We start from the raw sequence: 26,732 nt of genomic DNA, 5'->3' as shown, positions 1-26,732 counted from the left end.
TCTCTATTGCGTATTCAAAGTACCGCCACCTCGATAGGAGTCAGCTTGTCTCTCCTGAATTGCCTCGGCATGCCAAGAGGCTGATGGATGGCTGTCTGGAGAGCCTTAGAGGGAGTGCAGTGGCAGGGCATGATAGAGTTCAGGGAATTGGCAGCAGATTAGCTGTGCAATATGACAGAGTGAAGCTGTTCAGTGGCATAGCCAAAAGGCACCAGACCTATGCTGTGCTCTTTACCACGTTTCTGAGAGTGGAGATGAATTATATCCTGTTTACCAAGGGCATGACTTCTCTTTTAATAGTCACCAAGCTAAGCTACATTTTCAGAGATGCCTTTAAACTATTTTAGTTGTTTGAATCTATTTTAAAGGGATAATTGAAACAAAAATGGAAATTCTGTCATGATTTACTTAGATATTCTCTGCCTTATTTAGTTCTAAACCTGTATTTAGATTTTAAGCTTCAAAAAGGATGCACATCAACATAGGCTAAATATCAGTCTGTACCACACAGAAAGCTATTGTATGTCTTTAAATGATTTGGAATATATTGTATCATATGGATTGCTTTCATGTTTTTTTTTGCATCTGTTTGAAGCTTAAAAGCATCAGCCACATTCCATTTTAATTGCTTGGAAAAGAGTGGCACAGTCTTCAGACTTTCTCCTTTTGTGTTCCACAGAAAGGTTTAGGACAACATGAGGGGGAGTACATGATGAAAATATTTTTATTTTGGGTAAACTATCCCTTTAATATGGGCATTTTTCATAGAACTAATACGAAGTTCCCAAAAAACACATAAACTGATCAAATTAGGGGTGGAAAGATGCATCGCGGTACATCAATCTATTTAAGAATTTCGAGTTCACCCCGCTAACCTACTGTTTGTGAGATAAAATGGATGGATGGATGGATGGATAGATGGATAGATAGATTTTGTGTCATTATTCAAAACTGTTTGCATCCATTGACCAACATAAGTTCATTGTTGTTGCGTTCTTCTCTGATTGCGAAATGTTTTTGTACATCCATAAAATAGAATAGGGAACAGAACAGAATAGGGAGAGATTTCAGACTGTTCTGAAGGGAACCAACCAGCTGATTACAGTCACCTGTGATTGGTCAATGACACGCAGCAGCTGTGAAAAGATCAAATATTTGTGTCTCTCGCTGTGTGTGCCACAAACAGACCTCCATGAAAATGCAATTTAATTCTCATGAACAGGCTTGACAAGTGGAGGTGTCTCCATTTAGCTACCTGGCGCCTCTTTCCCTATCCCAAAATGAATAGGGAACGCACGTTACCACATCCCATGTAACCACCCTTACATGTTTTCACAAATCAGGCTCTATATAATACAAGTGAATTTGCATGAACCCAGACTGCATGTTTACTGGAGATGGCCGTTAAAAGTGAAGAACACTTATTTTTCACCTTCCTGACTCATGAGTTTAAAAAGGGTTGACAGGAACGCAAATTGTTGTGAAAAAATTAACAAATCAGACTGATCAAGATGAGAGTGGTTTAGTCTTCTAGGTGTCCAACTTTTTCACCGGAGCTCGCAGCCCTGTTGACGCATGTGCACACGGATAGAGCAGAGTGCAACTTCACTTCTATCACTCCGTGCTCATCCGTGTCCCACATGAGCAGCATATTTAGCACTTATTAAATGAGATGAATATAATATGGTTGCATCACATGATGGAAATGTGTATGGACGTGGCTGCAATTAGAGTGTTAAAATAAAGGTGCATCTTAAAAAAATATACATCGATCTTTACGTGTTGTTTCGATTAATTGATCGATGCATCGATCCAGAACGATGGATCGTTACACCCCTAATACAGAGGGGATTTCGTCAGTATCAAATCAAGACCAATTCATAGTTGTTGAGTCTAGGGGAAACAAGGACCAAAGATGGTTTAATTTTAAAATACAGCATTTTGCATTTCCTGGCATCAGCATATTGTAATAAATTCCTCCAGCAGCTGTTCCTGTCACGGTCTATTTAAATGGCCACGTGGAGAGAGACAAAAGCAATACTGCTGTCTGGTTCTTTGAAGAACAGGTGGAGGAGTAAGTTTAGACAAACCCCTGACTCATAAATCTTTTAGTTGATGTTATTGCATAAAATGTGGTAAACACAGGCGCTATTTCCATTAGATGCCCTCATTCTGAGGACAGCCACTCTTTTCATTTGGCTTTCAGCAGTGATAATTTGCTGTGATACACAGTTTTGCATGGGTTAGTCATATGGGCATTGAGGTGTTGAGGTCACCTCCTTTACATCCATTGCATTTGATTTTTGTTAAAACTAGATAGATAAAGTTTGTCAAGACAAATTTTGATGTTGGCTTAACAAAGCCTGGCCTTATGTATTCACAGACCTTACAGTGAGACAAACAACCAGATAGCGAGCTAGATGGATGGACAGACAGACAGACAGACAGACAGACAGACAGACAGATAGATAGATAGATAGATAGATAGATAGATAGATAGAATGATGGATGGATGGATGGATGGATGGATGTACCTTGAAAGCTGTAGGAAAAATTACTTTGTTAAAAGTTTTTAGAAAAATCCTAATAAGCTCAACGTGTACAACAGTATGTTTATCTCTGTCATGCTAACATGATCAGTCAACTTTTAAAAAATAGATACCCATGCACCTGCTTTCTGTTCTCACCTGTTGTGCTCCATCGGCCTGTTTTTGAACACAAGAACACTCAAATGTAGATGCTGCCCACTGCCCAGCCATTGTTTGTTATTGCTACTACTAACCTTTCATCTTGCTATGGACTCCTTTTGTAACACTTTTGTGGTTGCTACTCGAGCACACATACTGTGAAGATTTGCACCAGCTTGTTGTGTTTACCACACACTCACTTTTAAAAATAGCCCCACCAACTATGTGAAGAGGTGAGAGAGGTCTGGAAATGAAAGTGGCACCTGCTTCTTATCACCATGCTGTTTGCTGGTGGGAATAAAACCTCTCCAGAGGCAAATAAAAGGCATGTTTGCAGCCTTGATTCTGCCCCTGGTATGTCAGGCATCTATGGGGTTGGCATTTCTAAAGTTGGGTCAGGGTAAACAATACTGTCTATTTTAAATAGATGATGTAAATGAGGTAAACACATCAAATAATAGGTCATGTAATAGTTGCCTGTGGTTACTCCCTCGCATCCATTGTCCACATCAGTTTAATGTATAGTCAGTTAGACGGCAGACAAACCAGTCGGATAAAGCGTACCATACTCATCCAGTGTACAAGTGCAGAACAGTTGTTCCATTTCCGATTATAGTTACATAACAAATAAACTCCGGTACATAGCTTCCCAAGTTCTTAACAACTCTGAAAGCATTTTCTTATCAAAGTTATGGAGTTTTGACATGGACACAAAGTTAACAAACATTTGGAACCTTTAAGGATACATTTAATTCAAAAGAGTTGGCACTCTTGGGCTGCCAACAGGGCTGAGAAATTAATCTACCGGCAGATTTTTTTCACTTACTGTAAATATGACCAAAATGTGAATTATATTTGAATTTGACAGAAATTTTAATTTTCAAACTTTTAAACATTAGGGGAAACATTATTTCAGTAAGTGGAAAGAGATGAACAGAATGAGCACCCTGACAGCTTTATTTGCAGTGCTCCCATAAAGTGCCTGGTGCTGTTTAGGATAAGAGATTAGTCTTTGTGTTAAAGAGCCATGACCTGTCACCCTTCACTTAAACATGCACAGCTGAAGATTGTGTATGTGTTGACTTGAAGGCAGAGTGAAAACTAAATGTTTAGTTTTTTTAGGCATTTGTTTTCCATCGTCTTTCATTTAGATGTTTAAAGGGAAAATACCGGAAAAAACATTCAAGCAGAGTTGAAAACAAATGAATAATTAGATTCAGTAGCACAAAGAATCTTTGTCATCCTCAATGCGAGACCTATAAAAACCTCCTGGAGTTTTTCACTTTAATGCAGTATGGCTTCAGTGGCATTTTATGGCTGATTGTGATGACAGAATATGCTAATTACAGCGTGCTCAGCATAAGTACACACTACCTGATCCTGCATGTGTACCGAATGAAAAGTTCTAATGCTGTAATATTGTTTTGTGCAGATACTGAGTGGAACTGCTCTCCCCGTCAATACACTAGTAAAGATTAAGGAGGGACTCCTGAGGCAACGCGAACTGGAGATTGACCGGTGAGTAAACAAAGACACATGTAGAGTGATCAGAAAGAATTAGACTAGCCAATTTGAAAGAGGGACTAAAGGCCAGAATAATCTTTCATTTTCTGCCTCATGGTCCGTCACATGCATAGCACGTGGGGTGCAAATTTCGTCATCCGCACAGTATGCACAGACTGTCCACATGCAGCAAAGTTTTTCTAGACCTGCAGATGGTCTTTGTCTGTGCGTCGTTTGCACTGCGCCTTGAGCTTACTGCTCTAAACAGTATCACAAAGATGTCGTAGTGTGCATGCATAGAACACGTCCACACTGGCTTGTGGTCAAGAGTATACTTGGAAAGGCTAGAGCGCTCATCTGTTTACAAATCATAACAGCACACAGGAAAACAAACTATACCTTTGTCTTTAGCCCTTATCCTAACACAAGACATTTTTTACCTCTCAAAACAATTTTAAAAACGAATGGCTGAATAATTTGTTATCGGCCTTTCCCACCGTCTTAGTTATCGGTATCTGCAAAATCCAATATCGGTCAACCTCAAGTCCTAACAGGCATGATGCTTCAAGTTTCGACCATGAGAAATTTGTCCACACTAAACTCGAAGCAGCTGTATGAAGTGACACAGTTATAGCCAATAAGACCAAGCGTTGGGCATGTTACTCAAAAAAAGTTATCCACTACAAATAACTTATTACTTCCCTAAAAATGTTAATCAGATTACAATACTCTTCATGGGGAAAGTAATCACATAACTATTTACTTTACTTTTAAGACTTTTGAAGACTGTCACAGAAACGCAAACAGATGCATATATATGAATATAATTCATTTTTTTAAATGTATTCTGCATAAATAATATTATTATAGAAATATGTGTAAACCAAGTACTTAAAAGTAATTAACTTAATCTGATTACATGAATTTAAAATGCAATGTGTTACACTACCTTTTAACCAAAAAACAAGCTATTGATAAAATTTCCTGCCAAGGTTTTTGATTGGTTCGGACAAAAAATCGGAAAAGATTAATAGATTGTCGGGTCTTGGTAGGACACTATGTTACACACCAGAGCTTTTATCAGTTGCTTTGTCACGTTGCACGGGGTAACATTACAGTAACATTTAGCACCACTTTTAAAAAGATTTGTGGTCAAACTTTTATAAAATTTTATGGTTGGACACATGGCCTAGCGATTAGTTACACATGCTCAAGACACATTGAGCAGTGGTGCTCATTGTCAGAGACATGGGTTTGAATCTTGTTTGCAGGGCCGTTTCTAGCTATAAGCGGTATAAGTTGCTGCTTAGGGCCTCCGAGCCATGAGGAGGACCAGCATAGCAAGGTTGTTTCTATTTATTTATTTTAAATATATTAGAAGCTGCGAGTAAGACTCGGGCAGCTGTTATGGCTCAAATAGACAGTTATAGGGGCCCCCTTTTGGCCCAAGAAGGAAGGGAATTCGCTTGGTGCCCACATAAGCTCAGAAACGGCCCTGCTGGCTCATGTCATGTCCTAATCCTTTTTAACCTTCTTCTATACATCACTGCCTTCCTTTCTCAACTGTCACTGTTAAAAAACTATGAATTTCTTTATGTGGGGGAAAAAAGAAGAAAAAAACCCCTAATTGATTCAGCAATTTTACTCTGTAAGTTCGACATATCGTTTCTGGAAAGTGGCCAGAGGAGGTTGGGCTACTGACAATACTGCGTCATTAACAGAATGTCGGCTGTGGTTGACATTGTGACCTTATAGTGACTGCTATGACCTTGAGTGGCTGTAATTATAGCACCATGCTGTCACCCATAGTGTTGCTCTGCTCTCGGGTTAGCCGTGACAGAATGGACAGTGCCAAAGATCCCACAGATCAGACGAGCAATGTTCAGACACTCATACACACAAGCATACATGCACAGTGTTAAAGTGGCAGGCTGTCATCCCTGCCGAGAATTATACATACATGAGGGAGCAGGTACACTTTGAGCTGTGCAGCAATCTGGCATCTCTCTGGCTTCTACATCCACTGTGTTTATATATAATTTGTTTACATTTTCTTTTCTTTTCTAACAAATCAAAAAACAAGGTACCACATGATGGAGCTGTGATCGACTCTCTGATCTAGCCAGTATTTAGTATGCTGAACTTTATGTACTAATGTTTAATCATACCGTCTCTTATTCTGCTGAAAGACATATCCAAACCAAGTGCAACAAGCAGAGTTTAGAGTATCGTTACAAGCGTGAAAACATTTCTTACTAAAGCAATTCTGCTTGCCACACCAGAGCGACTGCTAGCAAGCGTGTCCTTACCACTCAGAAGGAATTTTATTAGAGTGCTTGTTTTTAAAACTTCTCTGCATGATACCCCAATGAAATGTGCTGAAGCAACGCTACATACTGTGAATGCTGATATGAAAGCAGAGGCTATTTCCAATTACTGTAAAGGAAGGTAGATGCTATTTGCACCCCAGTGTAAATACAAACATAATTGTTTTGGCATTTTGTCCAGTAACATACTGTTTTAAAATAGTATATTATACAATAAAATATATACTGTATACTGTATACAGTATAGTATAGTTGCACATACTGTAGTTCAATAGCATTTTATTATATAAATACTAGTGCTCTCAATCTATTAACATTGTTAATGAAACATTAATTGCATGATGTGCCAATTAATTAATAACATTAAATCTTATGAAAATACTGTATATTGTGGCATCACAAAATGTAATCCTTTCTTTATATAAAAAGTGTATTCAAAGTCAAAATAGTGTTTGCTTTATTTCTATGTCATTGAATATAATACTATTATTGGCCTACTTCTGTCTGGGCAATTTTAAATTCTTGGCCTAAGTACTCGCACATCAGATGTTTTCAACTTCTCTAGTCATAATTGTTGTGTTTTTAGAAAGCTGTATCAAGTTAAATAAATGGAGTTTGAAATGTTGAACATGTCTCGAGATACCTGCATTCTGTTGTGATCGGTTAAAGTCCCTTTCAAGGCAAGTCAGTCCACTGGGCTCCCATCTTTGGAACGCTACTGGGAAGGCTGTGCAGTCATTTTCAATGTAAACAAGCAGCATAAAAGTACAGCACCTATCTACTTGAATGGAGAAATACCGAAATGTGCAAAACTCTTGGTCAAAATTATGATCAAAGGACATATTTCAAATAAGCAGTAAAATCTGACAACAATAGTATAACAAATTGTGCTAAAAATTATGTTTCTGGCTGGTTCAGCTAATGCACATCACATGCACGTTCTCGAGTTGACAGGTAATATCTCAATATAAAAGGTGATTTGCTCTTTTACATGTAAGGCAGGACTTCCTTTTCTACATACATTGGCTGTTGCAATTACTACCATTCATTTTAATAGTAGTGGTCTGTCTCTGCTAAACTGTCTCTGGCTTGGTCCAGCTTTATTTGAGCATAAAAGCGAGTCTGTGGAAGGCTGTGCCTGTTGCTCTGGTTTGAGGAGGTTTATTGTCTGTACAGCTGGAGCTGACTGCCCCCTACTGCCACATCAAGGTGTTACATCAACCTTGAATTGTTCCGATGGTAGAAACAATCCTTATTAAGGAATTTATGTGCTGATCGGGTGGGGGCATGATTAATTGCGTTATTTAAAAAAACATGTATGCATATATTTTATATATATACTTAATCAAAATAGATTCATGCATTAAATTACTAACCCTAACATATATATAATCAAATGTAATTCAACTATATTTAACCATATTACTGGACAGTATTTACTATATATAATACTAACATATTATTTGGATTTTGTCTAGTAACATACTGTTATAATTGTAACTCATTTCTTTTGGGATAACCTCTAGGCAAAAGCAACAAATCCTTCAGCTTCATGCCAGGATCAGGGAAAATGAGTTAAGGGCACAACAAGTCCTTCATAACCAAAGAGGGCGCTCTGATGACTCATATCTGCTCAAAGCCAAGGTATGCTATATTAAAGGAATATTCCAGGTTCAATATAAGTTAACTTCAAACGACATCATTTGTGGCATAAAAATTACCACAAAAATTGTATGTTTTACTTGCCACTCCTTTTCTTGTAAAAAAAAGAAAAACAAAAACAAAAAAGGCAATAATCCAGGTTACAGTGAAGCTTATTATGGAAGTGAATGGGGCCAATCTGTAAATGTTAAAACACTGTTTCAAAAGTATATTCACAAGACATAAACATAATGTAAACATGAATAAATAGCTAATTTTACAACTTTGTTGCCATGATGATGTAATGCCAACAAGCACAAAAACTGTAAAATGACTGTAAAAATGACAACTGAACCAACTTTACTGCTCAAACCATACACAAGTTTTATAGAAGAATTAATGTGTGCTTTTATAAAAGTATAAGCTTCATAGGCTTCTGGCCACATTCAGTTCCATTGTAAGTGTCTCACTGTAACCTTGATTTGTTTTGTTTTTTAAAGAAAAGGAGGGATGTGTCAAAATACATCTTTGTGATGATCAACATTAGGCCACAAATACTGTCAATTGAGCTTAACTTGTATTGAACCCAGAATATTCCATATTCAAGTAAACTAATTACGGGCAGTAATACTGACAGTTACACCCCCCAACACAACCACCTGCTTCTAATGTCTCTTTCGCACTTCTTTAGGATTCTCCATACGATAGTCCAGTATCCAGCCAGAGCCCAAAGTCTCAGCTGCCCGACCGGGTGAGCCCACTCTGCTGTGAGAACGGAGAGCTTGGCCGTAAATTAGCTACGGCAGAGCTGGAGGTCATCCATCTCAGCGAATTCCTCAAACAGAACACACAAAAATACACTGAAGACATCAAGAAACTGGAGGAGAAGGTGAGAACCTACTGGTGCACAATACTGTACATCCAGTTCAAAGAGTCATGTGATTATACTGTACTTAGGGCTGGCTGTAGGGACTCATTTCATGATCTGATACTAATTCACAAGCTCTCAATTCGATTTTAATTTTAATTCCTAAGCTCACAATTCAATTGGATTCCGAGTCACAAGTTTTCAATTCGATTTGAATATGATTCACTATCAGTTCATTTAGGAGTATTACAATTTAAACAGGCCTGTTAACATTTTTACATTATTGCTCTATCATGATAGTGCATAATGTTGCTTATGCCATTTTCTACCAGTGACTCGCCGACATCTGCAGGACAGGAGACACGCTTCAAATAATGTTTAACAAAAATGTTCCCATATCCACTAAAAAAAGGCATAGATTTAGATATCGATCATGGGATTTAAAAAATCAGTATCGGATCATTCAAATGAAGATTTTTACACTGCCGTTATTATACGTTTTCCTATATAAACATCAGCTAGACAGACATCTTTGACCATTATTTCACATATTGCTGTTTTTTTCCTTCTTCTTTTTTTTAGATGCCATGTCAAGTTAAAAAGAACTTCCAACTGTTAAAAACACATCTCGAGACACTTGCGTTCTGCGATCTGTTGCGCTGCGTTATGCTTTTTTAAAGGGATATTTCACCCAAATATGCAAATTCTCTCATCATTTACTCACCCGCATGCCATCCCAGATGTGCATGACTTTCTTTCTTCAGCAGAACACAAATACTTTTAAAAGAATTTCTCAGCTCTGTAGGTCCATATAGTGCAAGTGAATGGTGATCAGACATTTGTAGCTCCAAAAATCTGATAAATTAAACATAAAAGTAATCCATAAGACTCCAGTGGTTAAATCCATGTCTTCAGAAGCAATATAATAGGTGTGTGAAACAGATCAAAATTTAAGTCCTTTTTTTTTTTTGTCTAAACCTCCACATTCACATCTAATAGTCACATATCGTGCCTTTTTAGTTTCACTTTCACATCTGAAAGTAAAAGTTAATTTGGAGATTTGGAGGAAAAAAGGAGTTGAATATTGTTCTGTTTCCCACTCAATCCAGTCATTGGGATTACTTTTATGTTTCTTAAAAGTGTTATTTTTTTAAGCTACAAAGGTCTGATCACCATTCATTTGCATTGTGAGGACCTTCAGAGCTGAGATATTTTCTAAAAGGTTGAGTAAATGATGGGAGGATTTTCATTTTTGATTGAACTATCCTTTTAAGCATTTGGTCTGTATGGCCCCCAGGTTACTTGGGTTTAAATATGAAATTTGTTATTCAATTTTCACACTCTGATTGCTGTGCCGCTTTAACTCAGCTTTGCTCAGATTAAGAAAAAACCCAGTGTAACAATTTATTTTAAGCCATTTTATTTTCATGAAAGTGTTGCCATAGTTATTGCCTTTTGCCTTTATAGAAGCAGAATAGGCACCTGATCTTATTTTATATGCTCAGTGGTACCAAATTATTAAGAGGTTATTGAACCAGATTTTCCTATGTGAAGCTATACGGTATGAAGCTGTATAAAATGTGTTGTGTTTTGGCTCAGATGAAAACACGTGACCGCTACATCAGCAGTCTGAAGAAGAAGTGTCAGCGTGAGCAGGAGCAGAATCAAGAGAAGCAGCAGCGCATTGAGACGCTGGAGAAATACCTGGCAGATCTGCCCTCACTGGACGAGGTCCAGACGCAAGCTCAGCAGGTACACGCAGTTCTCCAACCTTCCCACATCGATATGTTTCTACCCCACCCCTCACCTTTATTGTAGACCCTGTTTGCACCTGGTATTAACATCCATTTCGATAGATCCAATCATAAGTGGACAGCGCTAAATAAGGTCCAACATTTTGTGATCAGATTACTTAAATCAGAGGGATTTACCTTCGTCTACATTGCCTGAACGACAAAATACTTAATTAATAACTTTTCAGAAGTCACCTTTTTCTGGTTCATCAGCAACAAGACAACAAATCTGATAGTTTGTCCCAAACATCCAAACTGATCTGGGTTCACTTGATCAGGGCACAATTAAAGTTTCCTTTCTATGCTAAACCAACACAGCAGTGTCAGTCCCCAAGGCATTTTGTTAATAGATCAGAGCAAACAGCTGCTAATGTGACAGTGTGCGCTCTTCACTATGAATGGAAGTAATCTAACCTGTGGGTTATTAAATCATTGTTTTGTATTGTTTCCTAGTATGTGTTTCAGGATGAAAATGTACATTATCCATCAACAAAAAATGTTTTGGGCACACTTATCTTACCTGCTTAGCACAGCTTGCAGCATCTGTTGCTCTTAAGCAAATCAAAGATGGAATCAAGAGACTTTTTCTGCATTTATTGCATTGATTTAAGGGGGTGGAGTTCTGTGGAAGGGGTTTAAATATGGTAAAATGTGTGAAACAGAGCTGAGTTTGGGGCTGGGATATATGTTTGGCCGGCCAATGGCAGATGGGGCAAATGTTCGGGAAACCTGTTTAAAAACAGTTCATATTTTTGCAGTTCTGCTTGGTGTCTATTTGGTTTGTACAAAGACACTTAATCATTGATTATAGTTCATTCGCAGTTCTTTAGTGTCTGAAGAAATTGCCCACCAACATTTACTAAGTTTACTTACATAAAACAACACTTCTACTACATAGATAACTAATATTGGCATTACATTCATGCTACATCGCCAGAGGGTGACTGGCTCCCCCAGAGGAGCCTGGTTTCCCTCAAGGTTATATTTATATGGAGGTTATATGGAGTTTTTTGTCCCTTGCTAGACTCGCTTTTGGCCTGCTCACTGGGGCCCAAAGACAACCATTTTTAAGGCATGATTTACAGTTGTGTTCATTATTTTAACCACACAATGTTACTGCATAATTGTCTGTAAAGCTGCTTTGAAATATTGTGTGTTGTGTAAAAAGTGAATTGACACTGTTTTATTGTTAATTTGTGCTCACCACATTATTAGTAACAGCATGCAGCAAAACTACACTTATAAAGGTGTGTACAGTGTTCAGACGGTTTTATGTAGTGATGTTAATGAAACATCCCTGTCTGTGTTGTGTCATCTCAGTTGGAGGAGGTGCGGGGGAAGGCCAGGTCATTGGAGGACACTGTAGCCCAGCTGGAGAAAAGCCTGGAGGAGAACCGAGCCCTGCTGCAAGAGAAAGACGCCCTCATAGAGACCCAGTCCAAGCGGGAGACAGAGCTTGTGGCTGCTGTACAGAGGTACCAAACAGCCATGCAGTCTGAAGCATTGCTTTTCATTTGCTTAAAGAAATATTCTGGGTTAAATACAAGTTAACCTCAATCAACAGCATAATTTGTGGCATAATGTTGATTACTTCAGAAAATGTATTTTGATTTGCTCTCTCGAAGAAGCAAAAATCTGGGTAAAGTGAAGCACTTACAATGGAAGTGAATGGGGCAAGTCCGTAAACATTCAAATACTCTCTGTTTCAAAAGTATAGCCACAAGACGTTAACAATATGTGTTTTAACATAATATTAGTGTGATAGAAATGCTTGCAAACCTTTTGTTTGTCAGGTTATAGCCAATTTTACAACTTGCAGACAAACCCTAAAATCCTAAAACAACCTCAAAAACACTCATTTAAACAACTTTACAGCTCAAATAATTCATAAGTTTTAACAGAATTAATTGAAGTGCTTTTATGAAATTATAAGCTTCACATTTCTTCCTTTAAACCCCCCAAAAATTGGCCCCATTGAATTCCATTGTAAGTGCCTCACTGTAACCTCAATGCTTGCTCGTTATTTTTATTTATTTTTTTAAAAAGGTGCGACGAGTCAAACTTAATTTTTGTGGTGATCAACATTATGTCACAAATGCTGTCAATTGAGCTTAACCTGTATTGAACCCAGAATATTCCTTTAATTTGTGAAAAGCCACTTTTTATATATTGAGAGTTTTCAGTCTTGGTTAAAGGGGTCATGACATGGTTTTTTTTATTGTATTATTATGTTCCCTTAGGTGCAATTATAGTATTAATATATTTTTTTTTAAGAAAAACTTTTAAAATCTAGTGATTTATGACCTTTTCCCACCCTGTTTCTCATCCTCTGATTCAAACAGTCTGTTTTGGGGGCGTTTTCCATTTAAGACTTCAGTGTTAACGCCCACTGTTATGATTGGCTAACGTCAGTGCCTATGTATCAATTATTGACGCACTCCAGCCAGAACAATATGCAAGTAAACTAAGTAAAAACACTGTGATTATTCATAATGAATGAAATTGCGCTTTAAAAAGTAGTTTAAAGTTTAAAATAGATTACTTACAGTTTGCGTCGTCGTTGTTCCCAGAATAGTCGGCACGGACTTATCTTTGAGCAACAGTTTTCTGGCAAAGCCAGCATCATATTGAGATTTGTTCTCAAAACAGTCATCCTTAAAATGTACAGAACAAACGCTTAAGTTAACACTGCCGTGACTGGGTCAGTCCGCAAAAAATAAACTGCATCCATTTTTCCCTGACGTCTGGATCTTTCGGCAGCTTATTCAGAGGTTTTGTTTGACCACAGCCAGGAACAGCACATCTGTGTGGCATCGTAATTTTTTCTGTTCACAAGTAGTCTCTGTCAGAGCTCGCTGTCCATCGACTGAACACTTGTGAGGCGACGGCGATACTGAAATGAGCGTAGTTGTCTCTAGCGCTTAAAGCGTAGTTATCTTGTGCTGGAGGCGGTCATATGCAAACGCTGTTACGTCACTTCTAACCGACACGTCACTTCTAACCATGAATCCAGAACGAGCTGTATTTTGAGCTTGATTAAATAAATGATTCGTTTAGAATGGGGAGGACGTCTTAAAATATTAAACTTGCAGGACGCTTTAATGATACAAAGACCTCTTATATACCAAAAGATCAAGGCAAATTTGGTTTCTCATGTCATGACCCCTTTAAGTGAGCCGATATCAGAGCCAAAGATTCAAATGTTGTCTACTCTGACATTTACACAGAGATGAGATCAGGCCAATGTCATTTTAAACTTAAACGAGAGCATGTATGCTCACTGAAAAATATTTCTTCATCAGCAATTCACTTATTTCCTAGTCAAAATACATATTTACCGTAATTCTAACCCTCCTTAAACAAGATATATTTACTTGTGAAGCAAAATGTAATAATATATGAAGACTTTTTTTTTCAGAACTACATCTTGAATTAAGTTTATTTTTCTCCATTTGCAATTTTTATAGAATTTTTTTTTTAAGTTGCAGATGATTAGTGTTAAGAAAAAGATGTTTAGTGTTTGTTTGTAGCTTGATTCTGCACTCAACAGCTTAAACTAAACGTATATTTTTTTTGTCAAATGTGTAAGGAAAAAATTATTGTTGTATAAAAGGTTGTATTTGTTAACATAAGTTAACTACTTTAGTTAAAATAAATGAATAATGAACAATTAATTATACATTGGTTAATGTATTATGAATTAACATGAACTGACAATGAAGTACATTTATCTTGTGAAAGGAGGGTCCACGACAAATAGTTAGATATGCAATTCTAATCAGAAATACTTCATTAATAGTGAAATAACACTGGTTTGCCTACAATATATAAAACATTTGAATCTTTATACATTGATCACAACTGCTGTGTTCTTGTTAATATTTGTGTGAATATATTTTGAATTTGAGGATGAAATATTGAAGATGTGTGTGTGAGATCCAGTAAACAACGATTCACAGAGTACTGCAAAACATGTGCTTGTGCGTAGCCTGCAAGAGAAAGTGGAGAAGTGTTTGGAGGATGGCGTACGGCTGCCCATGCTGGACCTGAAGCAGCTGGAGAAAGAAAACACTCGCTTACTAGAACAACAGAGCCAAAACAGCATGGTACAGATCCACATCTCTCACTGTACACCTTAAGACCCCATGAAATCACTTTGCTAGCACAGTTTTCTTTCCTGTGTTGACGTATTTCCTATTAAAACAGGAAGCTGGGATGGGGGAATTTCAAAGAACTCATCCCTTTTTTCTTTTTTAAAGTGAAACCATGAAAAATGCTGTGAACCACGATTTTCCACTTGCTATTTCTAGTCAGAGACAAGTGTTAATAGGGGTAAGAAGGTAAAAAAAATTCTGTAGAGTTTAATTGGTCAAAAATTTGGAATCGCCTGTTAGTGCAAGATGAGTCATCAGTATCTTTCATCTTCAAGAGTGTAAATCTGAATGTAAATTTTTGTTAAAAGTTAGTTTTGTAAACTTGGAGGAGAACACTAGCATACACCGATCAGCCACAGCATTAAAGCCACCTGCCTAATATTGAGTAGGTCCCCCTCGTGCCGCCAAAACAGCACCAATGGCTGATTGTTGGTGCCAAATGGGCTGGTTTGAGTATTTATGTAACTGCTGAACTCCTGGGATTTTCACACGCAACAATCTCTAGTATTCACTCAGAATGCTATTCTGAGATGCAGGTTGGCGCTGTTTTGGCGGCACGAGGGGACCTACACAATATTAGACAGGTGGTTTTAATGTTGTGGCTGATCGGTGTATACTGTAGATGACCTCAAAGCTCACACACGTGGAGTGAAAGCCACAAAACTCAAGTTTTGATTTCTTGAGGACTTCAATCGTGCTCACTTATTACCACATTACACTCTTAAAAATGACCACATTACAATCGCAAGTAAATGCCACATTTCACATTTTGACACTTTTGATCAGGTGTCTAGATTTTCCTTCCTTTAACTGCACTATACATATTGTAAATATCTTATTGCTTAAAGGATATTAATGCCAATAAGTGACAGAATGACTTAATGTCTTAAAACTTAGCCAGCTGCCTATCTAGACGTGTTCAAACATTCCAGTATATGATAAGCAAAAATGCTGGTAAAGGGATAGTTCACCCAAATATGAAAAATGTTCTCTCATCAGTTGCTCAACCTTATACCATCGCAAATATGCATGACTTTTGTTTCTGCAGAACACGAATGAAGATTCTTAGAAGAATATTTCAGCTCTGTAGGTCCATACAATGCAAGTGAATGGGTGCCAAAATTTAGAATCTCCAAAATCCACATAAGGGCAACATAAAAGTACTCCAGTACTCTGGTGGATAAACCATTTCTTCTGAAGCGATATGATAAGTGTGTGTGAGAAACATAAATATTTAAGTCCTTTTTCTTTCACTTTCTTCTTCTGTTTTTGGTGATTTACATTCTTTGTGCATTTTGCCCCATACTGGGCAGGGAGGAGAATTTCTGATAAAAAATGACTTCAATATTGATCTGTTTCTCACCCACACCGATCATATAGTGTCTGAACACATGGATTTAACCACTGGAGTCATATGGATTCCTTTTATGTTCCCTTTATGTGGATTTTGGAGCTTCAGCTTGCATTGTGAGAACCTACAGAGCTGTAATATTCTTCTAAAAATCTTCATTTGTGTTCTGAAGAAGAATGAAAGTCATGCACATCTGGGAAGCCAGGAGGGTGAGTAAATCATAAGAGAATTTTCACTTTTGGGTGAACTATCCCTTTAAGGGCCATTCAGACCGAATGTGTTCTTGCGCTAAATAATTCTTACAGTGCAATGAATAGAAAAGGAGGAAGGTGTCTTGAGACAAAGTGCTCATGAGTGAGACGTGGCACAACCCTTGGACGCAACGATCAAAGATGTTCATCAGGTGCATGCTTATGTAGAAAAACAGCACAGACAGTTGCATAAATGCATTTGTTGTGTTTGGCCTGGAGCGTTCTAATGCCTATAATACTTAAATATGCTTTCTTGTTAGTCAACACACTAGGTTCTGGGATACAGAAAATGTGAAAACAGCCCAGACACAAACTTATGCAGTTTTAAGAGAAGCTGTTTGATATGATTATTTCTGATGTTTGTATTTTTTTTTTTCAGCTGATCGAAAATCAAAAGAAGCAAATTGACAAACTCTCTCTGGATCTGTCGGTAAGAGCGAGTTTTCTATCTTTCGTTTTAGGTTAAATGTCCTGATTTGAACTGTTATCGTTTCCTCTGTCTCATTGCTCATTTTCTTTGAGGATGGAGAGGTAATGGGATGGTGTATTGCATGATGATGCTTCTGTTGAATTGGGTAATCAGAGCAGGCAGGCGGGGTACTTAAGATGCGACTGCTTCAAGAACTAAACGCTGTGTCATTCTTCCTCCTCACAGGCCCTGGAAAAGAGGTTGCCGAAGGAGAGGGGGATCACTCAGGAGCTCCGCAAACAGCTCTTGGAACGCGAGGAGGAACTGGAGACCCTATCCATAACCCTTCAACAGGTAAAGCACTCCAAACCCACTGGGCTGAATTCAAGAAACAGTTGCGGCACTTTTGTGTCGGGGTATTTCAGTGCAAAATAAAAATGTGTCATGGGCCCCTTTTACACCTGGTATTAAGATGCATTTTGGGTGAAATGTTCGAAACATGATGATGCTAAAAACAGATGTAAACGGGGTCCAAAACGTTTTAAGATTTGTCCACTTCAACTACATTCGAAATTGGTCAAATGGTGTAAATGTTCATCCGTTTAAATGCATTCAAACAATAGTGAAGCTGGGACCCCCCATAAGGCTGGAATCAATTTGAGCACTACTGCATTATGTATTTCTTTTAATGAATTGGAAGCTGAAACAACGCAAATAAAGCATGCAAATAAATGACGTTATTAGCGAGCACGGTGATCTCATTGAACTCTGCTTAAAAACTTTTCACCCTAAATGATATAGATGAGCTCACTGGTGGAAGTTAGAAGCTTGATTGAAGGCTCATTTTTGCACCATTAAATTCTCCCTCGTTTCTCCTCCTTGCTTTTCATAGCATTCGAGTCATGAATAACCCTTCTGGCCCTCAGCGCGCTATTAGAATTCAGAACGCCATTTTTCACTGCACCGTCTCAAGGTGAGATAGAGCAGGAATTTTCACAGAGCCGCAGCCATGCATGATGAAGCCACACTGAACCACACACGTTTCACAGTGACACCAGTGGAGCCGCACACTGCCGCCATACATTATACAGCTGTGACAGGGACACACGAGCCAGTTAATAGCAAGGATGTTCTTCCTCTTTTTAACACTGTCTCCATACGCAGACACATGAGCGAATATATGCATAGACCCACATACATATTCTAAAGCCGGCACACACTGTGCGATTTTTACAATTCTTCACAATTGACTGTATGATACAATCCAATTGAGATCTTGGGTAAAAGTCAGAGCACACTGTGCAGCACTATGTCCGACTGTATAATACACAATGTAGCCAACTTTTTTCTTAATCATCCCGATTGAGAGCGTTGATTGGATGTTTTATCTCATCTGGTCATCGTAGGAACAGTCACATTTATCATTTATCAGTGGCTAAGATTCATGGCAAAGGGAAATAATCGGCCATCTGTGAACATGTCACAATAAGCGATCAAAGACCGGCAATTTGGCACTATGACAAGATAAATCTTCTAACTGAAATTTGTCTCAGATGGCAAAATTGTATTGTGTGAAGTTTAACCCGGCTAAAGGTTTGTTTTATGATTCCAAGTTTCAATATTCCACACAAATATTGGTTACAGGGTTCTCGCGGATCATTAAAAAGTCTTAAATTCAGTTATCCAAATTAGAAAAAGTCTTAAGTAGTCTTAATTATCATTTAAAAAGGTCTTAAATTTGGGATGGAAAGACAGGAATCATGACATGACTTAATGTGATTATCAAAGAGTACAATTTAATTAAATAAATGCATGCTTGTCCTTCAGAGTGAAAACATGGCACTGTTGTATTTTCTCCAAGCACGTGGGGCTCATGAGTGTTTCCAGCTGTTGCAGATCATTTCACAATCATTCGGCAAAATTGGGAATGTATAAAAATTATGTTAATGATGATGTCGTGTTCATAAAATATGACAATGTTTACTTAATTGTTTATATTGTAATATGTTGTAGATTATTATAGGGGTGTACATTTCACTTATCTGTTTGATTGAGCAGCTGTAAGCATTGAAGCGCTTACATTTCAAAATAAGAGTCCCTTGTGCATTTCAGCCTTTAAAGTGAAACGTTCATCGCTATGAATAAAATCTTTTGTTTTTCTTTTCCCTCTGGTTATTTATATTCTGTTTGCAAAATGATAAACTGCATCTGCAATTCAATTCAGTTCGGACTCTTGTAGCCTCCGTCTGGCCCACTCCATCAGGAAGGAAAGACTAAGAACATTTAATATAGGCTAAACATTTTAAAAACTATTGACTTTCAACACATTATCGTATCAAAAATCCAATATTGTTCAACCTCTAATTTGTATTTATTTATCTAATGGTACATAAACCAGTTTGAATGTGATGTGTATGTGGAAAACATGTCTTGAGTAATATAAACATGCATATATCCTGCCCTGTTTTACTGATAAGCATTGTTAAGGCCATGTTGAATGTGGGCCCCTGCCTATTTAAGTAAGAGTCTGTAATCCATGATTTATTTTGAGATTGTGTGGGTTTGTTTTGGTATGGGGATACGGCATTCATTTTATATGTTCTGGTCTTGAAAAAAGCCTTAAAAAGTTTTAAACTTAAATCAGTGGATAGCATTATAGTTCACTCACAATGCACATTCCAGGTCGACATTTTTAAATCGTACATTCTGGAGGGTAAAAGCAAAGTGTGTCATTTCTGCACAAATTGTGGCTAAACAGAATTACATAACAGGCTTTGCTGTTTCCAAACACTTCCGTCTACCATTTGTGCAAGTAGTAGCGCAAAAATGACACACTTAGGCTTATTTACTAATAATAGCTAGCGATTTTGCAGTTAATCACAATCTTCAATTGAACAATCCTGATATCGATTTTTGAAATCCCATAATTTATCTTTTACTTTTAGTTCAAAGTTTACTTCCATTTTGGTTGTTGATCATTACATCTGTTACATAAATCGCGACTGAACTTCATAATTATGGCCTGTTGTTAAGTTTTAAAATAATTATTACTAAGTAAGAAGGATGCATGTGTAATTTACAGCATTAGCTGAGAATTGTTTTTTATATGCAAGCAAAATTGACCATTAATATATTATAAATATTTCCAAATAAGTAAAAATCCCATCAAATCATACCATAATCATATCGCCAGCTTGTGACTTGTAATTTAACCAAATAAGAATATGTATTAATACATACTGTATGTGCTTGGAACATCATGATGGTGAGTAAATAATGACAGAATTTTCATTTTTGCTTGAACTATCTCTTTGATATGACTTTACTGTGCTAAACCCTGTGGTGCTCTGAGTCACTCTAATTGAAAAGGTATTCTAAATGACATGTAACTAGATTTTAGCAATCTAAAATGAATTGCAAAGCAGGATGTTGTATGCAGTCTTTTTTACTTTCATAATGGCCACATGTGTAGTAAATAATATCTGCATCCTTTATGGTGCAGTCCACATTAATTCACTTGTAAGTCTGTCATAATGTACTACGCACTGAATTGTCTCCTCTGGTTAGACGTGAGTGAATTAGCGAGTGTTCTTTTTTGACATGCAGCAGCCTACAGCTGAATTTAACCCACAGTTCCCAATAGTCCATTGCACACTTTTTCCTCTGGTTATGCTTTATACCTGCTGTTTAAGTGCTACTAATTCCACCTCTCACTGTTCAGTAATTCGGGCAATTTTCATAAACAGCTGCTTCAAATTTCAGTTCTTGTAGCACTCATTTAAATATGCTCTGAGATCAGAAACAGCATGAATATGATGAATTGCTGGTAATCTGTATCAGGCCACACACACACAGTTTTTAAATTAATAGTTCACCCAAAAAAGAAAACTCTGTATTAATTTTCTATGTCAAGTCAACTTTATTTATAAAGCACATTTAAAAACAACAAAAGTTGACAATTAGATACATATATATATATATATATATATATATATATATATATATATATATATATATATATATATATATATATAATAACCAAGCAATATAAAAACAAACAGAAACTAAACACCAATAAACAACATGTAACCTTGACCTTAAATGTATCAAGAGATACAGAGTAAAGATATATTATTAGAGAATATTTAAAAAATGGATAAAGATGGGGCAGACCTTACGTGTGGAGGGATACTGTTCCAGAGTTGTGGGCGACAACAGAGAAGGCTCGATCTCCCTTAGACTTATAATGACAGCGGGGAACAGATAACAGAAGTTGCTTACAGGATCTAAGCATTCTAGGAGGCGAATATGGGTGCAGAAGGTCAGTAATATATTGAGGAGCAAGACCAGACAGCGCCTTGTACACAGATAATAATTTTAAAATCAATTCTAGCCTTGACAGGAAGCCAGTGAAGAGCAGCCAATACAGGAGTAATGTGACCCCTTTTTTTCCCAGTTAAAAATTGAGCTGCAGCATTTTTTACCATCTGTTAACAAGATAAAGCAGACTGAGGCAGACCAGCATACAGAGAGTTACAATAATCCAACCATGAAGTAATAAGAGCATGGATCACAGTTTCAAGGTCTTTACCAGAAAGAAAATGCTTTAATTTAACAATATACCTCAATTGAAAGAAACTTCCCTAAGTAACGGCACTAAGCTGTTTGTCAAACAGTAATGATTTGTCAAAAATGCCCCCAAGATGCATATGTATATTGGAAGAGAGCAGACCTAACTGGGCTTCAGTGACAGAAGTCCTGGCAGAGCCTAAAACCAATACTTCAGTTTTGCTTTTATTTAATTGCAAAACATTCTTCGCTATCCTGCCTTTAATTTCCTCAAAACGCTTAAGTAGAGAATCAGCAGAGCAGCTGATACCAGGCCTAACTGGCCTAACAGTGATAGGAGACATTATATTTTTGAAAAAATGGAGCGCAGGAGAAGCATATAGAGTGAACAATAATGGTCCAAGAATAGAACCCTGGGGCACACCGCAAGATAGAGGGGCTGTTGTAGAGGAAAAATTACCTATATTTACAGAGAAATTCCACTCTCTCAGATTGGAGGCAAACCACTGCAGACCCTGAATACCCACCATACACTCCAATGGGTTTAAAAGTATTTTGTGATCATGTCAAATGCTGCGTGCGCTCAGTTCCAATAAAATCAAAACAGCACTTGATCCTGAGTCAAGTGAGAGCAAAATGTCATTAGTGACCTTCAGAAAAGCAGATTCAGTAACCTTACTATGTAAGGTTCTAAAACCTGACTGGTACTTATTAAAGATATTAAAGCAATTCAAGTATGAGTATAACTGTAAATTTTCAACTTTATCCAACAGCTTTGAGATGAATGGCAATAATTGGTATTTACAGTGGGATCAAGATGCATTTTTTTAAGCAGAGGCTGCACAATTGCATGTTTAAATCTAGCTGGTACTACCCCATTTGCTAGAGAGTTGTTAATAATTGCAGTCACAATAGAGCTCATAGTTTCAAAGACATCTTTGAAAAGACAGGCAGGCAGTATATCCATTTTTCAACTTGAACATTTCATCTAAGAAACTAAATCAACAAGGTCGGCTGAAAAGACTGGTTAAAAGAAAGTTAGAGAGCGGAGTGGCTGGAATACCAGTGCTGAATAGAATTTTGCAGGCTGAATGGAGGCCTTAGTTTCTTGTACTTTCTGAGTGTAAAATGGTAATAGTCTGTAAATGGATGCCCCGAGAGTAATAGGAGGACTGCGAGATAGTGAGTGTAGAACCGACAGAATCAAATTCAATTGACAAGTGGTCAGAAATACCAGCATCAGAAATCTTTAGATTGGTTTCAGAAAAACCACAAGACAAAACCCAAGTTGTGAGTTGGACCAGAGACAGATTGCAAAAATTGAAGGATTCTAAAAGGCATAAAAAAAAGAAAGGTGGATGTTCTGGGTGGAGCAGTCTATCACTATGAGGTTCTACATCAGAGAGAAAATCAGAAAATTGACGAATGAAATCCTTGTTAGATTCTGGAGGTCTGTCCATCAAAGCACACAGCACAGGACCCATAATGTCAATCTTTAATAATTGTACCTCAAAATTCAAGAACATATCTGTTGGCAGAATTTTACATCTAAAATTGTTTTTAAAAATATTGGCAATGCCACCGCCATGTCCAGATGTCCTTGGAGAACTGAAGAACGCACAGTCCAGGGGAGAAAGTTCTCAGAGAACAATGAATACTCCAGGGCTGAGCCAAGTCTCCAGATAAAAAGTCTAAAGAATGCAACATAAAAAAGTTATTTAGAACAAAGAATTGATTTGATAGTTACCTTGCATGTACTAGGGTCATCTTAATGGTAGTAGGATCCGAGTTCATTTTAGAAATAGGAGTATAATGCTTCAGCATACAGAGATTATCAGGATTAACACCCCGATTATTCACATAATAAGGCAGGGAGACGGCGAACCGAAGACCACATCACCAGAATGCTGGAATCATCAGAGGAGACGATCGAATGTCCTCTGTGGACATACCATGGTAGGCATATGATTCCCAGGGTGGCACATTGATTGTAGATTCCAGCAGAGAGATGATATGTGGAGTTCAAGCGATGTAACACCATGGATGAATAATTAAAAACCATACTGAAAAGAGCATCAGAGCCGGAATCCAAGCCGTATTGCCAATTGCAGATAGTGTAGATGAATAATACATTTCCAGAAGGCCAGTGCGAACCACCAAAAATAATCCATAATTACTGGCCCTTCAACCAGACCTGAAATTCAGTCCACTTAAGCCCCCACACCCTGGTGCAGCCGAGGTAGAGGTCAAGCAGCCTGCCAAAGGCTGCTCATAACTGAACCACCAAACAACCAGCGACAAGTGGGAAAATGTCCATTCACTCACCAGAGTTGGTGTAATGTTACTGGGGCTGCGAGGGCTCCAGGTAGGCTAGTAGAGGCTTTGCACAGATGGAAATCCCAAACAATGGAACAGTTCACCATCCATGAGCAGATCGAAACTTATTTCCACGAGTGGTCGTCCCAATAAAAGAGGAAATAGCCCATATCAGAGCTTTAAATACAACTTAGAATAGACCGCAGAGCAGCGGCAGCCAAACACGCCAGCGTTCGCTCATACCGGAAACCTTTTTTTCTCTCTAGATACAAATAGAAAGATGTTCCTTTGTACATTACATTCTATATACATTACATTCTAACCCTCATGTCTTTTGAAACTGATCACATATGACTTATTTATAGCAGAATGTTCAAGCTGCTCTATTCCATATAATAAAAAATGAACAGTGACCATGGCTGTGAAGCGAGATTTTCAGTTTTTCACCCAAACGTATTATAGTGCTTTAGAAGATTAAAATATAGTGCATGAGGCCTGGGTAGCTCAGCAAGTAAAGACGCTGACTACCACCCCTGGAGTCCGAATCCAGGGTGTGCTGAGTGTCTCCAGCCAGGTCTCCTAAGCAAACAAATTGGCCCAGTTGCTAGGGAGGGTAGAGTCACATGGGGTACTCTCCTCGTGGTTACTATAATGTGGTTCACTCTTGGTGGGGAGCATGGTGCGTGAATTCCGTGGAGAATAGAGTGATGCCTCCACATGTGCTATGTCTCCGTGGTAACGCGCTCAAGCCACGTGATGAGATGTGCGGGTTGACAGTCTCAGACGCGGAGGCAGCTGAGATTCATTCTCCACCACCTGGATTGAGGCGAGTCACACCGCCACCACGAGGACCTAGAGCGCATTGGGAATTGGGCATTGCAAATGTATATAAAAATATATATATATATAGTGCATGAGTCATATTGATTACTTTTATGATGGTTTATGGTGTGTTTTTCTAAACATTTTCTTTTTGTGTTCCTTGAAAGAAAGTCAAGCAGGTTTAAAATGACATGAGGGTGAATACATTTTCAATTCACAGATCAATTGACAGAATTTTCATTTTTTCGATTTGAAGGTTAAAATAATGATCCTTTCGTTTTTACTGAGGCAAATGTGACAATGTACAAACAATATAGTACAACCATAATGTACAAATAAACTCTGTGCTAATTCACTTTGTGATATCTCACAGAAGGAGAAGAGTAAAGTTCATAGTTGTATATTTTTTATTGTTTACAGAACCAAAGAAGGACAGATGAGGATACATCGAATATGACCCCTGGGTCGTGCCTGAAGGAGGCTGGGCCCCTGTTAAAGGAGATGTCCTTGTGTCTGCTGGATCTGAAGGGCCTGTGCAGTGTTCTCACCCAGAGAGCTCAAGGCAAAGAGCCCAACCTGGCCCTGCTCCTTGGCATCAAATGTAAATACTCGTACATTACATATCTAACTCCAATAAGCATTTGTAACATTCTTATTTTTTCGATACGCTGTAATATATTTATTATTTTTAAACATTTTATTTTCATTCTCTTTTTTAACAATTTAGTCCAAGCTGCTTAAAGGAATGTTCTGGGTTCAATACAAGTTAAGCTCAATTGACAGCATTTGTGGCATAATATTGATTACTACAAAAATACATTTTGTCTTGGTTCTCCTTTTCTTTAAAAAATAAAAATAAAATAAAAAAGAGCAGAAATATGGGTTACAGTGAAGTACTTACAATGGAGGTGAATGGGGGTGGCCAATTTTTAAATGTTAAAATACTCACTGTTTCAAATGTATAGCCACAACATGTGTGTAAACATGATTTTAGTGTCTTAAAATCACTTACTAACCTTTTCTGTGTAAAGTTATAGCCAATTTTACAACTTCGTTGCCATGACGATGAAATGTTTTAACAGAAGAATTAATGTAAGTGCTTTTATAAAATTATAAGCTTCACATTTCTGTCTTTTAACCCTACAAAAACTGGCCACATTCACTTCCATTGTAAGTGACTCACTGTAACCTCGATAGTTTTTTTAAGAAAAGGAGGGACGAGTCGAACAATTTTTTTTGTGGTGATCAACATTAAGCCATAAATGCTGTTGATTGAGCTTAACTTGAACCTGGAATATTCCTTTAATATCCCTATATTCCATTAAATCGTTTGTATATTAATTCAGCCTGTTTTTTACTAACTTTATACTAGAAACTTTATACCATTGACTTACAATATAGTTTCAATCTTCAACTTTGACCCCATTGCCGCTGACCATTCAGAGCCAATGATTACCTGGCAATTTGCATATCAAGACAGGGTGTGTCTCAGTTAGCTCTCTAGCTCCCTATGTCGTGAATCAGAATATCATGAACATGAATTCTTGCACTGGCAAAGGTGTTCATTCACTGAACATCGGGACACTTATGAATCCGTCACCCGCAACAAGTTAATGAGCTCGCACATTTAAACGCAGCTGTTATTAATCAACAAGATCGCTGTATAAATGACACTATCTTTCATTTTCATTTGAAGATATTCAAATGTACAGTGTTAGTATGAAATATAATTGACATTAAAGAAATAAAAATATAGTAATTATGGATCAAAGACAATATAAATAACATTTCTTTAAAGAGAAAATAAGGCTTTGATTTAATAGATGACAGTTGCGTTCACACTGCACGTTAAGCGCAAACTGCTCTGTAGAAATAAAGTGAACTAAACTTCGAGCACCTCCTGAGATGTTCTGAGGTCATTCGAAGAATTCTCATAGACGACACCATTCTTGCAAATTGTTTCCAGAACACTGAAACAGAATAAAAAAAGAAAGAAAAAAAAAAGAGTTAGAATCTATGCATGCACGTGTTCCACTAGACA

General features: G+C 37.6%; 1 protein-coding gene across 2 annotated transcripts in view; it reads left to right on the top strand.

The window, feature by feature from the left end:
- Nucleotides 1-26,732, top strand: part of LOC127623688 (centrosomal protein of 85 kDa-like) — a 94,842-nt gene that overhangs the window by 64,858 nt on the left and 3,252 nt on the right. For both annotated transcript variants that reach the window (XM_052098138.1, XM_052098137.1), the window contains exons 4-12: nucleotides 4,120-4,205; nucleotides 8,044-8,161; nucleotides 8,850-9,047; nucleotides 10,626-10,778; nucleotides 12,140-12,294; nucleotides 14,808-14,925; nucleotides 16,955-17,005; nucleotides 17,231-17,338; nucleotides 25,112-25,292. In XM_052098138.1, coding sequence (XP_051954098.1) covers nucleotides 4,120-4,205; nucleotides 8,044-8,161; nucleotides 8,850-9,047; nucleotides 10,626-10,778; nucleotides 12,140-12,294; nucleotides 14,808-14,925; nucleotides 16,955-17,005; nucleotides 17,231-17,338; nucleotides 25,112-25,292 — 1,168 coding nt within the window. The remainder of the gene's footprint in view (nucleotides 1-4,119; nucleotides 4,206-8,043; nucleotides 8,162-8,849; nucleotides 9,048-10,625; nucleotides 10,779-12,139; nucleotides 12,295-14,807; nucleotides 14,926-16,954; nucleotides 17,006-17,230; nucleotides 17,339-25,111; nucleotides 25,293-26,732) is intronic.

Source organism: Xyrauchen texanus, chromosome 30, assembly GCF_025860055.1.
Source record: "Xyrauchen texanus isolate HMW12.3.18 chromosome 30, RBS_HiC_50CHRs, whole genome shotgun sequence".
Classification (NCBI taxonomy): domain Eukaryota; kingdom Metazoa; phylum Chordata; class Actinopteri; order Cypriniformes; family Catostomidae; genus Xyrauchen; species Xyrauchen texanus.
The sequence above is the reverse complement of the archived record's forward strand: the minus strand, read 5'-3'. Positions and strand labels throughout refer to the sequence as shown.